This window comes from Watersipora subatra, chromosome 9 (genome assembly GCF_963576615.1).
Source record: "Watersipora subatra chromosome 9, tzWatSuba1.1, whole genome shotgun sequence".
Lineage (NCBI taxonomy): Eukaryota > Metazoa > Bryozoa > Gymnolaemata > Cheilostomatida > Watersiporidae > Watersipora > Watersipora subatra.
In genome coordinates, this window is record NC_088716.1 from 18,161,435 (window position 1) to 18,177,153 (window position 15,719).

Sequence of the window (15,719 nt, forward strand, 5' to 3'; positions counted from 1 at the left end):
TCATCACAAAAACATAAACATAAAAAAATTAAATGTTAGAGTAATAATATGGAATATTGCATCAGATTATTACTGGGAAGGGTTTTACGACTTGGTATAACCTTTTCTCAGAGATAAGCAAACGTGTTATAATCTTCCAATTGACTGTCACTTTTAATGACTTTCAAAGAAGAACAAGTTTTAATACCATATTTTTTCGCTTTTACTTTATTTTACTTTATTAAATATTACAGAAAAGTAATGCATAAAAATATTAAAAATGGCGCACAAAAGATTTTCATAAATATCTTGAACTGTGAAGCCATAAAACTACACAACATACTTGAGGAAAGCAATATCAGCAACCGTTGCTACTAGATATGAGTTACTCTTGTGAGATGAATTTAAAAAGAAGGTCCTGGTTTACCCAGTTATAAGATTACAGACAACTCTGCTGTAAGTGTGACTAGTAAAACATGCCATAAATTTGTCTTAAATGATCTCATGAGACCTTACATGAGTTTTCCCCTCTTTGTACATTGTATATGCATTTTTCTCAGTGTTTATTTGTACTTCCTGTAGTAGCCTATGTTTTTTTATTCAGCAAAAGGTGAAAGAATTGACAAAATCACCAACCTGTTTACCAAGTGCTTAAAAATAGTTCAGTAAATGGACTGAGAATTTTCTAGCCCTCAAAAATAACATGAAAAATTGTCTTCTCCTTTACTTGTGTTAGCATTGCGCAAAAAGCAAACATTCCTCCATATCATTTGAGACTCTATCATCAAAGGAACAGAAGTGGCTATTCATGATTAAGCCCTAAAATCAATGTCATTGCTTACACTCAAAGTGAATTGAATTCCTGCGTTACTAATTTTATCAAGTGAGCATCTTCGCTTGATAGAGGAAGTTGCGCCTAGTTCACTCACATACAAAGTTTTTCCTTAAGAGTGAAGTCATTATATTACTAGCGGACAGTGTTAGAAAGACTATCTCTAAATATGTATGTCTTGGTAGTTATAGTAATACTGACAGCTTTGGTTCACCCTTCAGAAGGTATTCTGTTTTACCTCTTTATTTTCACTAAATATTATTTTGTGCATGTCTGTGTCTTGCACTAATCTTCAATTTAAAAAATCAAAAGTAGGTGTCTTGTGTGCTAAATACAACATACTATTTTTTTCAGAGTATATACAGTTGATATAGCATAATTCTTTGCTACAATAATAGATTGAGAATTGAACAGCCTATTACAAGTGTTAAAGATCAAATGCTATCGATTACTCACTGTCGACTATTAATTCTCAACTACCTGCTGTCACCTGTAATCATTCCACTGCCACCTCTCTGCTGTCACTTGTAATTATTCAACTGTCAATTACCTGCTGTCATGTGTAATGATTCAACTGTCAATTACCTGTTGTCACCTGTAGGCTGTAATGATTTAACTGTCAAATCCCTGTTGTCACTTGTAATAATTCAACTACTAACTCTCTGCTGTCACTTGTAATCATTCAGCTGTCAATTCCCTGCTGTCACCTGTAATCATTCAGCTGTCAACTACCTGCTGTCACTTGTAATAATTCAACTACCAACTCTCTGCTGTCACCTGTAATCATTCAATTGTCACTTACATGCTATCACCTGTAATCATTCAGCTGTCAATTCTCTGCTGTCAACTGTAATTATTCGACTGTCAATTACCTGCTGTTACTTGTAATAGTTCAACTACCAACTATCTGCTGTCACTTGTAATCATTCAGCTGTCAATTCCCTGCTGTTACCTGTAATTATTCGACTGTCAGTTACATGCTGTCACTTGTAATACTTCAACTATACCAACTCTCTGCTGTCACCTGTAATCATTCAGCTGACGATTTTCAGCAGCAAATTGTTTATAGTTAGTTACCTACAATCTTAGGTGTAAAAAGGGCATAAGTTCTATAAAAGTGTTGCCATTTTCAATTGTTGTGCTGATGTTGTAAAAAATCAAATTTTGCCACAACTTGTAAGATTGACTACTTAATTAGCTTCTCCCTGTGTATAGAACAGATCAGCTTGTCAGCATGTGTAAATTATATTTATAATCTTTCAATAGATATCTCTTCATTTGAAAAACAAATAAACTAAATGTTCAACAGTCAGCTTTATTTGGTTAAAGTTTACAGACAAAAGTTTACCAGAATGTTCAGGTTTTCAGGAAATACTAATATACAGCAGCAAGAACATTATTATTCCTTTTTAGTTTGATTATATTTTTCAGCTGAAGTCAATTTAGTCTATCAACAAGAGACCAGGCAGAGTGGCGAGTATTCCGAAGCATTTCCAGCTAGCAATGCAGTCAATGGGAACACAAGTGACTTCTCCTATACAGCAGCCGGACAGCAAGCAAACTGGTGGATGGTGAATTTAGGCTCTAAATACAGCATCGGCAGTATAACCCTGTATAACAGGCTAGAGCCATACGGTGAGTACCAGAATAATGGTGGTGTGAGGTGAAGAGTCAAGTTCTGCCACAACTTGTAAAATTGGCAGTTTTAATTTCTCTCTGTGTATGGAACAGGTCAGCTTGTCAGCATGTATAAATTATGTTTATAATCTTTCCATTGAAATCCCTTCATTTGGAAAACAAATAAACTGAATGTTTCACAGTCAGCTATATTCCGCTAGCATTTATAGAAAAAGCTCTTAAATAAAGAAGAAAAATGATGAAATGATAAGACGAGGTTGGCGAGTTCAGATTGGTCAGGTCTACATGAGCCTGCTACTGGTGATACATGTAATTTGGTACCACCTGGGCATGGGTCAAGCCAGACTAAGCTGTCAATCCTCATACCAATGGGAAGGATGAACTGAACACCCTTACAGAACTAAAAACACTATCTGTAAAAGAACTGAACTATACCAGGCAGCATCCGAAGGGTCAGGTTTAATCAACCTATCTATTTGCTGCAAAATGATGGAAATGCTAGCATTTCTCCACTAACTCTTGGTCGCTGGCTACCATGTCCTTTCTGTCAAGAGGGTGAATCTGGTCCAGCATAAACCCCTAAATCGCTTAAATACTTGCATGCAGCTCTATGGAACAAATGGCAAATGAGTGAATAAAAACACGGGTACATGAAGCAAAACTGCTGATGTCATGTACATGTAAGCTATGAACAAATCATCTGACTGCAATGTAAGCACAAGTCAAAGGATTTAAGGACAGAGAAGATAGAGATTAACAACGAGACATACAATAGACAAGATATACAAGTAGCCCAGTTAGACTCGACTTATCTACAACATGACTCTTGGGAGTAGCATTTGTGTCACTACATACAATAGACAAGATATACAAGTAGCCCAGTTAGACTCGACTTATCTACAACATGACTCTTGGGAGTAGCATCAGTGTCACTACATACAATAGACAAGATATACAAGTAGCCCAGTTAGACTCGACTTATCTACAACATGACTCTTGGGAGTAGCATCTGTGTCACTACATACAATAGACAAGATATACAAGTACCCCAGTTAGACTCGACTTATCTACAACATGACTCTTGGGAGTAGCACCTGTGTCACTACATACAATAGACTAGATATACAAGTACCCCAGTTAGACTCGACTTATCTACAACATGACTCTTGGGAGTAGCATCTGTGTCACTACATACAATAGACAAGATATACAAGTACCCCAGTTAGACTCGACTTATCTACAACATGACTCTTGGGAGTAGCATTTGTGTCACTACATACAATAGACTAGATATACAAGTAGCCCAGTTAGACTCGACTTATCTACAACATGACTCTTGAGAGTAGCATTTGTGTCACTACATACAATAGACAAGATATACAAGTAGCCCAGTTAGACTCGACTTATCTACAACATGACTCTTGGGAGTAGCATCAGTGTCACTACATTCAGTAGACTAGATATACAAGTACCCCAGTTAGACTCGACTTATCTACAACATGACTCTTGAGAGTAGCACCTGTGTCACTACATACAATAGACTAGATATACAAGTAGCCCAGTTAGACTCGACTTATCTACAACATGACTCTTGAGAGTAGCACCTGTGTCACTACATTCAGTAGACTAGATATACAAGTACCTCAGTTAGACTCGACTTATCTACAACATGACTCTTGGGAGTAGCATCAGTGTCACTACATACAATAGACAAGATATACAAGTACCCCAGTTAGACTCGACTTATCTACAACATGACTCTTGGGAGTAGAATCTGTGTCACTACATACAATAGACTAGATATACAAGTACCTCAGTTAGACTCGACTTATCTACAACATGACTCTTGGGAGTAGCATCTGTGTCACTACATACAATAGACTAGATATACAAGTACCCCAGTTAGACTCGACTTATCTACAACATGACTCTTGAGAGTAGCATCAGTGTCACTACATTCAGTAGACTAGATATACAAGTACCCTAGTTAGACTCGACTTATCTACAACATGACTCTTGGGAGTAGCATCAGTGTCACTACATACAATAGACAAGATATACAAGTACCCCAGTTAGACTCGACTTATCTACAACATGACTCTTGGGAGTAGAATCTGTGTCACTACATACAATAGACTAGATATACAAGTAGCCCAGTTAGACTCGACTTATCTACAACATGACTCTTGGGAGTAGCATCAGTGTCACTACATTCAGTAGACTAGATATACAAGTACCCCAGTTAGACTCGACTTATCTACAACATGACTCTTGGGAGTAGCATCAGTGTCACTACATACAATAGACAAGATATACAAGTACCCCAGTTAGACTCGACTTATCTACAACATGACTCTTGGGAGTAGAATCTGTGTCACTACATACAATAGACTAGATATACAAGTACCCCAGTTAGACTCGACTTATCTACAACATGACTCTTGGGAGTAGAATCTGTGTCACTACATTCAGTAGACTAGATATACAAGTACCCCAGTTAGACTCGACTTATCTACAACATGACTCTTGGGAGTAGCATCTGTGTCACTACATACAATAGACAAGATATACAAGTAGCCCAGTTAGACTCGACTTATCTACAACATGACTCTTGGGAGTAGCATCAGTGTCACTACATTCAATAGACTAGATATACAAGTACCCCAGTTAGACTCGACTTATCTACAACATGACTCTTGGGAGTAGCATCTGTCTCACTACATACAATAGACAAGATATACAAGTACCCCAGTTAGACTCGACTTATCTACAACATGACTCTTGAGAGTAGCACCTGTGTCACTACATTCAGTAGACTAGATATACAAGTACCTCAGTTAGACTCGACTTATCTACAACATGACTCTTGGGAGTAGCATCTGTGTCACTACATACAATAGACTAGATATACAAGCCTCCCAGTTAGACTCGACTTATCTACAACATGACTCTTGAGAGTAGCACCTGTGTCACTACATTCAGTAGACTAGATATACAAGTACCTCAGTTAGACTCGACTTATCTACAACATGACTCTTGGGAGTAGCATCTGTGTCACTACATACAATAGACTAGATATACAAGTACCCCAGTTAGACTCGACTTATCTACAACATGACTCTTGAGAGTAGCATCAGTGTCACTACATTCAGTAGACTAGATATACAAGTACCCCAGTTAGACTCGACTTATCTACAACATGACTCTTGAGAGTAGCACCTGTGTCACTACATTCAGTAGACTAGATATACAAGTACCCCAGTTAGACTCGACTTATCTACAACATGACTCTTGGGAGTAGCATCTGTGTCACTACATACAATAGACTAGATATACAAGTACCCCAGTTAGACTCGACTTATCTACAACATGACTCTTGGGAGTAGCATCAGTGTCACTACATACAATAGACTAGATATACAAGTACCCCAGTTAGACTCGACTTATCTACAACATGACTCTTGGGAGTAGCATCTGTGTCACTACATACAATAGACTAGATATACAAGTACCCCAGTTAGACTCGACTTATCTACAACATGACTCTTGGGAGTAGCATCTGTGTCACTACATACAATAGACTAGATATACAAGTACCCCAGTTAGACTCGACTTATCTACAACATGACTCTTGGGAGTAGCATCTGTGTCACTACATACAATAGACTAGATATACAAGTACCCCAGTTAGACTCGACTTATCTACAACATGACTCTTGGGAGTAGCATCTGTGTCACTACATACAATAGACTAGATATACAAGTACCCCAGTTAGACTCGACTTATCTACAACATGACTCTTGGGAGTAGCACCAGTGTCACTACATACAATAGACTAGATATACAAGTACCCCAGTTAGACTCGACTTATCTACAACATGACTCTTGGGAGTAGCACCTGTGTCACTACATTCAGTAGACTAGATATACAAGTACCCCAGTTAGACTCGACTTATCTACAACATGACTCTTGGGAGTAGCATCTGTGTCACTACATTCAATAGACTAGATATACAAGTAGCCCAGTTAGACTCGACTTATCTACAACATGACTCTTGAAAGTAGCACCTGTGTCACTACATACAATAGACTAGATATACAAGTAGCCCAGTTAGACTCGACTTATCTACAACATGACTCTTGGGAGTAGCATCTGTGTCACTACATTCAGTAGACTAGATATACAAGTAGCCCAGTTAGACTCGACTTATCTACAACATGACTCTTGGGAGTAGCATCTGTGTCACTACATACAATAGACTAGATATACAAGTACCCCAGTTAGACTCGACTTATCTACAACATGACTCTTGGGAGTAGCATCAGTGTCACTACATACAATAGACAAGATATACAAGTAGCCCAGTTAGACTCGACTTATCTACAACATGACTCTTGGGAGTAGCATCAGTGTCACTACATACAATAGACAAGATATACAAGTAGCCCAGTTAGACTCGACTTATCTACAACATGACTCTTGGGAGTAGAATCTGTGTCACTACATACAATAGACAAGATATACAAGTAGCCCAGTTAGACTCGACTTATCTACAACATGACTCTTGGGAGTAGCATCTGTGTCACTACATTCAGTAGACTAGATATACAAGTACCCCAGTTAGACTCGACTTATCTACAACATGACTCTTGGGAGTAGAATCTGTGTCACTACATACAATAGACAAGATATACAAGTACCCCAGTTAGACTCGACTTATCTACAACATGACTCTTGGGAGTAGCATCAGTGTCACTACATACAATAGACAAGATATACAAGTAGCCCAGTTAGGCTCGACTTATCTACAACATGACTCTTGGGAGTAGCATCAGTGTCACTACATACAATAGACAAGATATACAAGTAGCCAAGTTAGACTCGACTTATCTACAACATGACTCTTGGGAGTAGCATCTGTGTCACTACATACAATAGACAAGATATACAAGTAGCCCAGTTAGACTCGACTTATCTACAACATGACACTTGAGAGTAGCATCTGTGTCACTACATACAATAGACTAGATATACAAGTACCCCAGTTAGACTCGACTTATCTACAACATGACTCTTGGGAGTAGCATCTGTGTCACTACATACAATAGACTAGATATACAAGTAGCCCAGTTAGACTCGACTTATCTACAACATGACTCTTGGGAGTAGCATCTGTCTCACTACATTCAATAGACTAGATATATAAGCCTCCCAGTTAGACATGACTCATTTACAACATGACACTTGAGAGTAGCTGTGGCCTAATAGTCTAGATTACCTGACCTGTGAACAGCAGGCTAGGGTTCAAATCCCACGATGGAATACAACGTACAACTTTCTGTTGTCTCCAGTAATTGAGGTTTTCTTGCAATTGGGCTTAGGCGACTGCCAGACAGTCTAGTCAAAAACATATTTTTTGTGCAACAATATTTAGAATAACAATAGCTCTGTCTGTCTGAAGCTATGTTAAAAGGGCTGGAAAAAAGGATTGCCACTCACTAGGATTGAACTCAGATATTTAGTTTCCCAGTCTAGCACACTATGCACTGCACCACTTAACCACCTTATTGCATCGGAGAACATTTACCGTATGCGCATAGTTACTACACCTGGCGATCTCTTGGCATACTGAACTACTGGGGTGGAAGTCTTTACTATAATAAGTACAGAGTCGGTCTATCTTAAGTCACATTGATAGTTGGAATAAAAGATTGTTTAGCTCAGGATTTGAACTGCTAACATTCAGCATGAATCACTAACCCTGCAACACCTGCACTAATCGACCACCTGCTGATGCTTTGGAATAGTGTGTATATAGTTATTCCCCTTGTTTCATCGGTACTCCTGACGGACTCTCACAGTACACTGGGCTCACAGGTTACTAGTGATCTTAAAAATGGGCACAGCCTCTGCTTGTAGCAAACTAAGCAGGCATAAAACTCCATCTTCAAGGGATTACTCATAAACACTCAACATAATTTATACCACTCAACATTACCATAACTTGGCTCTAGCCACATATTTAATAGCTATAAATTGGCTTGAATCTTTTGTTTGTCATTGCATTTTTTATGTATCTGTATGCCGTTGCTATGCGATTCTGTTAACATCAAAACAGCATAAACAACCAACAACTGTTGGTAGAATCCTGTCAATCTTCACGAAAACTTTAAAAAATAAATATGTACAGTATTATTGGAAAAAAATTGATAGCTGTGTATTAGCAGCGTATCTTGTAAAAATGTATTTTATTTGTGTTACTAAAAAGCTAAATAACTGCGTTTAATTGAATCAAATCAGCGTGAAGGAAAATTTTTAATTGTTTTCCTTAAAAACTTTATTTTTAAAAAAGTAGGAAAACACTGCTATGCATATAGTGCGTTTTGTCAGGTTTGCTATTTGTACATTCAGCACAGGTGAAGAGCAAAATAGAATAATTAAAATGGTATTTCAAAACTACAATTTTTATAGTTATGAAATGAAAATAAAATGATTAAAGAGCCGGGTAAATATTTTGCTACTTCTGTATCGTACAAAAACCTAACTTGCATAGGTAGTGCTTTATGCTAGCAATTAAATATTCTCACTCAATGATAAAGCACTGCCATAACATTTGTGACACTTGTCACTTCTGACACTTGTCAAATAGCTCATCAAATAATCAACAAGTGAGCAACTGCTAAAATCTGCTAAAATTTAACCTAAATAATTTGTCAAGAGCTATTATTTTTAAGGCATGCGAAAACCTGGCTGAAGTTTCATGTATTCTATTGGTTTATCAGTAAAGTTTATGGGCAGCAATGACATTAATCACTGAAAATCATAAAATTTTTAATACTAAGGTTTTCTAAAGAATCCATTTGATCAAATAGTAACCATACATGTTTATTTTACGTGGTTCGGTGGTTAGCACGCAAGCTTGTGATCAGTAGGTTAGTGATTCAAATCACACGATGAACATTGGTGGTGTAAAGAAGGCAACCAGCCACATTTGCCTCTGTGCTCTATCATGAACGCATTAGTACAAGATATGGGTGGCAACACCGGCCCTCCAATGAGTGGAAAACGGAGCAAATACTGTAGTAACAATATTTGTTAAATTCTTTTTAATTGTGTAAACCTTTTGTTACTTGTCACCTCAGAGGTGACAGGTACCTGTCACTTGTCACCTGCCACCAAGTACAAGAACTAGCATATAATTGTTACATTGCTTGGAGTTTACAGACACAAGGCTGGCAAACGTAAGTATTCTGACATCCAACAGAATCCAACCCTCAGACCCCTCTCTATCATCTGATGACTGGACTAGAGTCAGCTACCAGGAGGATGCCTATCCTCAGGTTCAGACTCATAACTTTACCCCTCCAATAGAAGGACAGCATGTTGCTATATTTAACATTCATCCAGAGGGTCTGGCTCTTGCTGAGGTTGAGATAAGAGGTAAGTAAGAACATTCAGCTGCAAATAACGTAACACTATCTGTGTGATTATGCTATTATCTTCTAGTCGTTATGAGGAAGTGTATGCATAGTGGGATAGGCTAGTAAGTTATTATGGAAGAAAATAAAAGAGGAAAAAGTGAAGAAAAGGACGAATAGGGAGTTATACTATCAGATCAGATGAGTATCTGAGTAGATATTCTTAAAAAACTATTCAAAGGGGAAACAAAGCTACGACGTCAGAGACTTGATGAGTCATTTAGATGATAATAAAATCGTAGCAAAACAGACTTAATCGTAGCATAACAAACCCGAGCGATGCCGGGCATTCAACTAGTATAAGCATATATTCCCATGACCAAACACGAGCGGAGTGATTGTTTGGGAGTTTTATAATAAATGCATGTGTGCAAACAACTCACAAAAATTATTCATGAACAGCCGTCGCAAACCCTTGTACCGAAATCTCATCAACAAATTTAACCATTTTTCAATGGAGCAGTTTAAGTATAAGAACGATACAAAACACATATAAACCTATTTAAATATGTTACCAAGTCTTTGAAATTTGTAGACAATATCCTAAAACTAACCCATCTGATTGAATTAAACATAAATAGACAGATTAATTTAGCCTAAAATCATCCTTAAAACTTTGACAAGCCTTTATTAATCACAATTAAGAGCGGCCAACGAAACACCGATAAGACCGTGCGACAGAGAGTAGAACTATTAAGTCGTGCGCATTTTACGAGAAAACGTGCACATTTCACCAGTCTATGGCATTTTCCAATTGCCGAAGGTTTCAGTAACTAACGTAGAAGTACTGAAAAGTAATCACTTCTTTTTTGCTGATTTCAAAGTAACTGACATTTTGGACACTTATATTGAGTACTTTGGTATTCCAACTGATGTCCAAAGCAATGAAAGTAAAGGAAACGACGATGATATTTTTCTAACGATTCTTACAAGATTATTACAATATTTAATTATAAGAGTAATTATTCGATTTTATAAGATTTAATTATAAGAATAATTATTTGATGTTATGAGACTATTATAAGATTTAATTATAAGAATAATCATTCGAATTTACAAGATCAAAGTATATAGTGACCGATGTTGGGCAATATGTTACTGTTATTATTTTTTCTAAATAATTTAGTGAAATAGATTTTCAAAAAACGTAGATAACCATCACAACTTTTTGATATTGGTTGCTATGACGTTTTGAAATGTAAACAAAATTGGGCATTGGTTTTCTATTATTATTGTATTACTATCGGTATATTGAATCGGTATCTGGATCGGCTGGTGAATTTACAATCGGGGCATCTCTAACTGGTACCTCTCGATACTGATACAACTGTAAAAATGAGATATCGTACTGTTTTTGTCTGACTGAATGGAAAGAGAATGTAGAGCAGGGGTTCCCAACCTTTTTCATTCAGTTCCCTCCTTACGCCTTTTCATAAATTTGATTCCCGCACACTTTTAACTCGCATGACTAAAAACGATTGATACAAATTAAAACCCAATTTTATTGTACATATCTAAACATATAACAACATATTATTAATTTTTATACAACACGAATACAACACACAACAATACATGACGTTTGACATGGCGGTGACCTGGTATATGACTAGGTTAACTTACTATCCAATAAAATCTGGATGGATGTGTTCAAATATATTTGGGTTCTGACTAGTAGCTCATTATTAGCAACTCGTGTTATAGATAAAACCAAAATGTTAAACGATAAAACCCAAACTCACCTGGCAATGCAGGATTTTTAAAAAAATTTTAAATTAAAAATTTAAAAAATCAGCCACCTTTATGTTCTCCCTTTGTATATTCAAGATTCTTCACTAGGGGGGAATTCCTCCCTGGTTGAGAACCCCTGATGTAGAGGCTGTTCCTACTTAAGATAATACAAATTTCAGCGTGAAAAAAATTGGCCTTGACCGCAATTTAGTAATTGAACCTTACGAAAAACCGGAAAAAGAAGTTTACCAAGACACGAAAAAGCATTTCGTTTCATAGAGCTAAAAGAGTTCATAGAGTTTCAATTAATACGCCATTTTGGGTGTGAAAACGGAAAATGGTGTTTAAATTATGTAATAAGAGTGATGAATTGTAAGAGCTTTCGTGGTCTCGTGTTTAGAGAGTTGGATTGCAAACTGGTTGCATCTTTGTGAGTTCAACTCTAGCAGAATGTGAAATTTTTATTCCAAAACTTTCATAGCTATAGTTGGACATACCGAAAGACAGACAGACAGATAGACCGACTGACAGACGACAAACTTTGAGAAATATATATACATTGTATATAAATAAATATATTTATTTATATATAAATATAGATATATATAATATATATAATTAACATTAAATATTACATAGTATTGTATATATTATATAATCTAAATTAAATATTATATATTATTTTATAATTATCTTATTGCGTGAATTATTTGGTCATACAATAAGACAAAATATTGCTGAAAGTAATCGTCTGATAACCATTGTATGCAAGTTTGTGTGTAAAAGGCAAAGTCATTAAAAAATTCAACAGGAAACTATTTATAAAGGTTAATAAAAGTTGGTCAGCACCAAATCTATAGACATGATACAAAATCGCTTGATACTGGAAGTTCATGCCGACTGCTGACCAATAGACTATGGACCCAGGTTATTTCACCTAATAGGCCTACAAAAAACAAATTTCTACAATAATTTATTTACTACAAACTAATATTTCAAGATGCTGTGATATGGCCATAAAACCATTTTTATTTTGCTATAGATGTTCAAATAACATTTACTAGATAATTGAGTTAAAATGAGAATAAAAATCAAGATGAGGTTTAATTTTCTTTACCCATAATTAGTTTTACTCACATCAGCATAAATCAAATTAGTTTTACTGACGACAGAATAAAGCGGCAGCATAAATACATGTAACTAGACTCCTATAATTTTCAGATTCAAAACTTTTAGATCTCTCTGAGGTGAAGGCCTAAAATCATGACCTACTTTCAAACTTTCCAGTATATTCTAATTCTTCAACAACAGAAAAGGATTAAAGTGTTTGTACATAACGGTTTAATTTTTCAGATGTATCGGCATTTTCGATTGCAATCATATTTGATTGTTTATAAATTGCAGCCAGTTTTGCCCATTACAAGGCTGACACTTGATAATATTAGCGTTGGTTGTTAGTGATAGTTATAAACAAAGGTCGCTGAACACTCACACATTTAACAAGTAAGAGCAAGCTCGATGATACCTGGAACCTTCCTCATTTCAATCAGGTTGTCCACAGATGGATGGTTTCAGGTGGAGGCCGGTTCTCAAGACTTAGAGTTTTAAAACTTAATAATTTTAGCGACCTGGCATAAAGGCATGGAGGCGTGGAAGGTGTCTGAAGCTCGGATGAAATCGTATGAAAATTATGAAAATGCATAGTGTTTCCGCGGACTAACAGACAGACAAAATGACAAAGTTGGCTTTATTAATAGAAGTATCTGTTAAAGTTTAGTAAAGAGGAGACAGTATGCACACACGTAGCATAATTTTATTTTGATGAAACTCTTTGTAACTTTTATGCAAACAGTTGAAATTTAACTACAGTTTACAAAGATTATACAGATGATTATATAAATGGTTCGATTTTTAGAGTACTGCTATTCTAGAGGGAAGTTGTCTTTTCAATATCCCCCTTCCGAGGATGCAAATAATGCAGCGGACGGTGATCTTAGTAAATACTCTTCAACGAGGAATCATACAAATGGCTGGTGGAAAGTTGATTTGGGAAGACAAATCCTATTTAGAGAAGTAAAGATCTTTGTTCGAGACGGTCAATGCTATGAGGAAGCCTGCTGTAAGTATCTAAGGCTATGCTAAACTACTCTGGTAATAAAAACATTGCTGTGGTTGTTCAGGAATATATTATATGCTTTACAAATTATAACAGTTTATTAATCTAGCCTTTTCAGAGTGCCTGCTTTCAGAAGGCTGTGTGCTCTGCTTATCACCACCAGGGGGCCTTAATAGTAACTGAACTTCAATCTGTTGTTTAAATGTCAAAAGCCCTAGACATAAAAACCAGCTACTCCAATATAAATATTTGTTATATGCACGACTCTCTAGGTCAATGATAATAAATATTTGTGAATAGAAAGGATTTTGCTAAAAACCTTTTTATATAGAAGTTTGGTTTGCTTAATTTACTTATATATACATTTGGAATCGTTTGTCCATGGACAAACGATTCCAAATTAATGAATTGTTTAATTAAACAGTCTGTCTGAAAATTTGCATGTAAGTTTTTTATACTGCCATAAGACTCATTCGCAAAAAATTTTTTTGTTTGAATAAAAATGACACTAAAGATGGTTTTGTAATGAAAGAACCAAAATGTTGCCCAAAATGGGGTTTGAACCCATAACATTCAGCTTACAGACTGACGCACTAACCAACTGAGCTAAACAGCCAACTTCGTAATTATATTCGCTATTAACTGCTTAATTAACTTACCTCCTCAGTAGCATTTAAAAAGGAGTTATTTTATTGTTTATGACAACTTAAAAACATAAAGAATTAATTTTCTTTAATAGAATTAGCCAATGAAATGCAGTAATACAGCAACACTTTACACAAATACCAACACGTTGGTGGCTAGCATTAGCACCTTGTAAAAAGCATTTGTTGAACAGATCAAAGCTAAAATCAGCCTAGAGATGGTTTCTTGTAAGTTTAGGTGAGCTCTGGTCAGCATACTGAACATGTTATGATTTATAAAACTTAACACTTTGGAAATACTGAGATTTTTATCTAGTTTAGTAGAGTAGTGAAAATCCTTATCTTCATTGTCTAACTATTAGTTGGTAACACTACAGGTTATTATTAGCTATTAACACTAAAGGCTAACATTGATTGGCAACACTACATATTAACATCGATTGACAATACTAAAAATTAACAGTGGTTGGTGACACTGAAGTTTAACGTTGGTTGGTAGCACTGCAAATTGGTATTGACTGGTAACACTGCAGATTAACATCAATTGGTAACACTGCAGATTAATATTGATTGGTAACACATCCGAGTAAGATTCAGTTAGTTATGATAATGTGGTTATGTAAACATTTTAGCAAGTCATCTGAGACAAGTATACTTCTTAACCAATCCTACGAACACTGATTTCTCTCCCAATAATGAAAATATTGATGACTGGAATATCTGCTCATACAGTGAGACATCACTGGGAGATGAGTATATCAGGTCATGTGACACCGGTATTGCATATCCTCTCACTAGACAGTTTAGTATCTTCAGTACTGCGGAGACTCAAATAGAGCTGAGACAGGTAGAGGTCTATGGACATGGTGAGTTTGTCATAAGGCATTCTCATGCTGTCTTCCCATGTTAGTGGTACTTTTTCACTTCTGTTTCGCTAAATTGGTGCAGGCAGAATGAATCGATTTGGTGCCATTTATTTGGCTATAAATTATTTGGCACCCCACGGTTTGGTGACAGTTATTATCTTTACTATCTCACTATACTTATAACTTATTATTATAATTGTCATTGTTTAATTATTCTTACTGTTATTATTATTACTGTCTGATTGAACTTAGAACTCATCGCCAAAATTATTTTTAGAATTCGTTCATTTGATCTTTAAGTTTAACAAATGTTTTTAATCATCAGCTTTAAACAACTTTACTCAGTTTCTTTCATATTTATGTAAGAAACAATATTGAACAATTCAACAATTTTTTAGTTTAGAGTTTTTGAGAACTGACTAACAAATCTTAA

At 35.9% G+C, this 15,719-nt stretch overlaps 1 protein-coding gene across 1 annotated transcript; it reads left to right on the plus strand.

The window, feature by feature from the left end:
* Nucleotides 1–980: 980 nt before the first annotated feature.
* On the plus strand, nucleotides 981–15,330 carry LOC137404854 (uncharacterized). Its single transcript, XM_068091081.1, has 5 exons — nucleotides 981–1,035; nucleotides 2,243–2,474; nucleotides 9,716–9,891; nucleotides 13,576–13,779; nucleotides 15,053–15,330. Exons 1-5 carry the CDS (start codon nucleotides 981–983, stop codon nucleotides 15,328–15,330), a joined length of 945 nt encoding a protein of 314 aa, XP_067947182.1.
* Nucleotides 15,331–15,719: the final 389 nt, after the last annotated feature.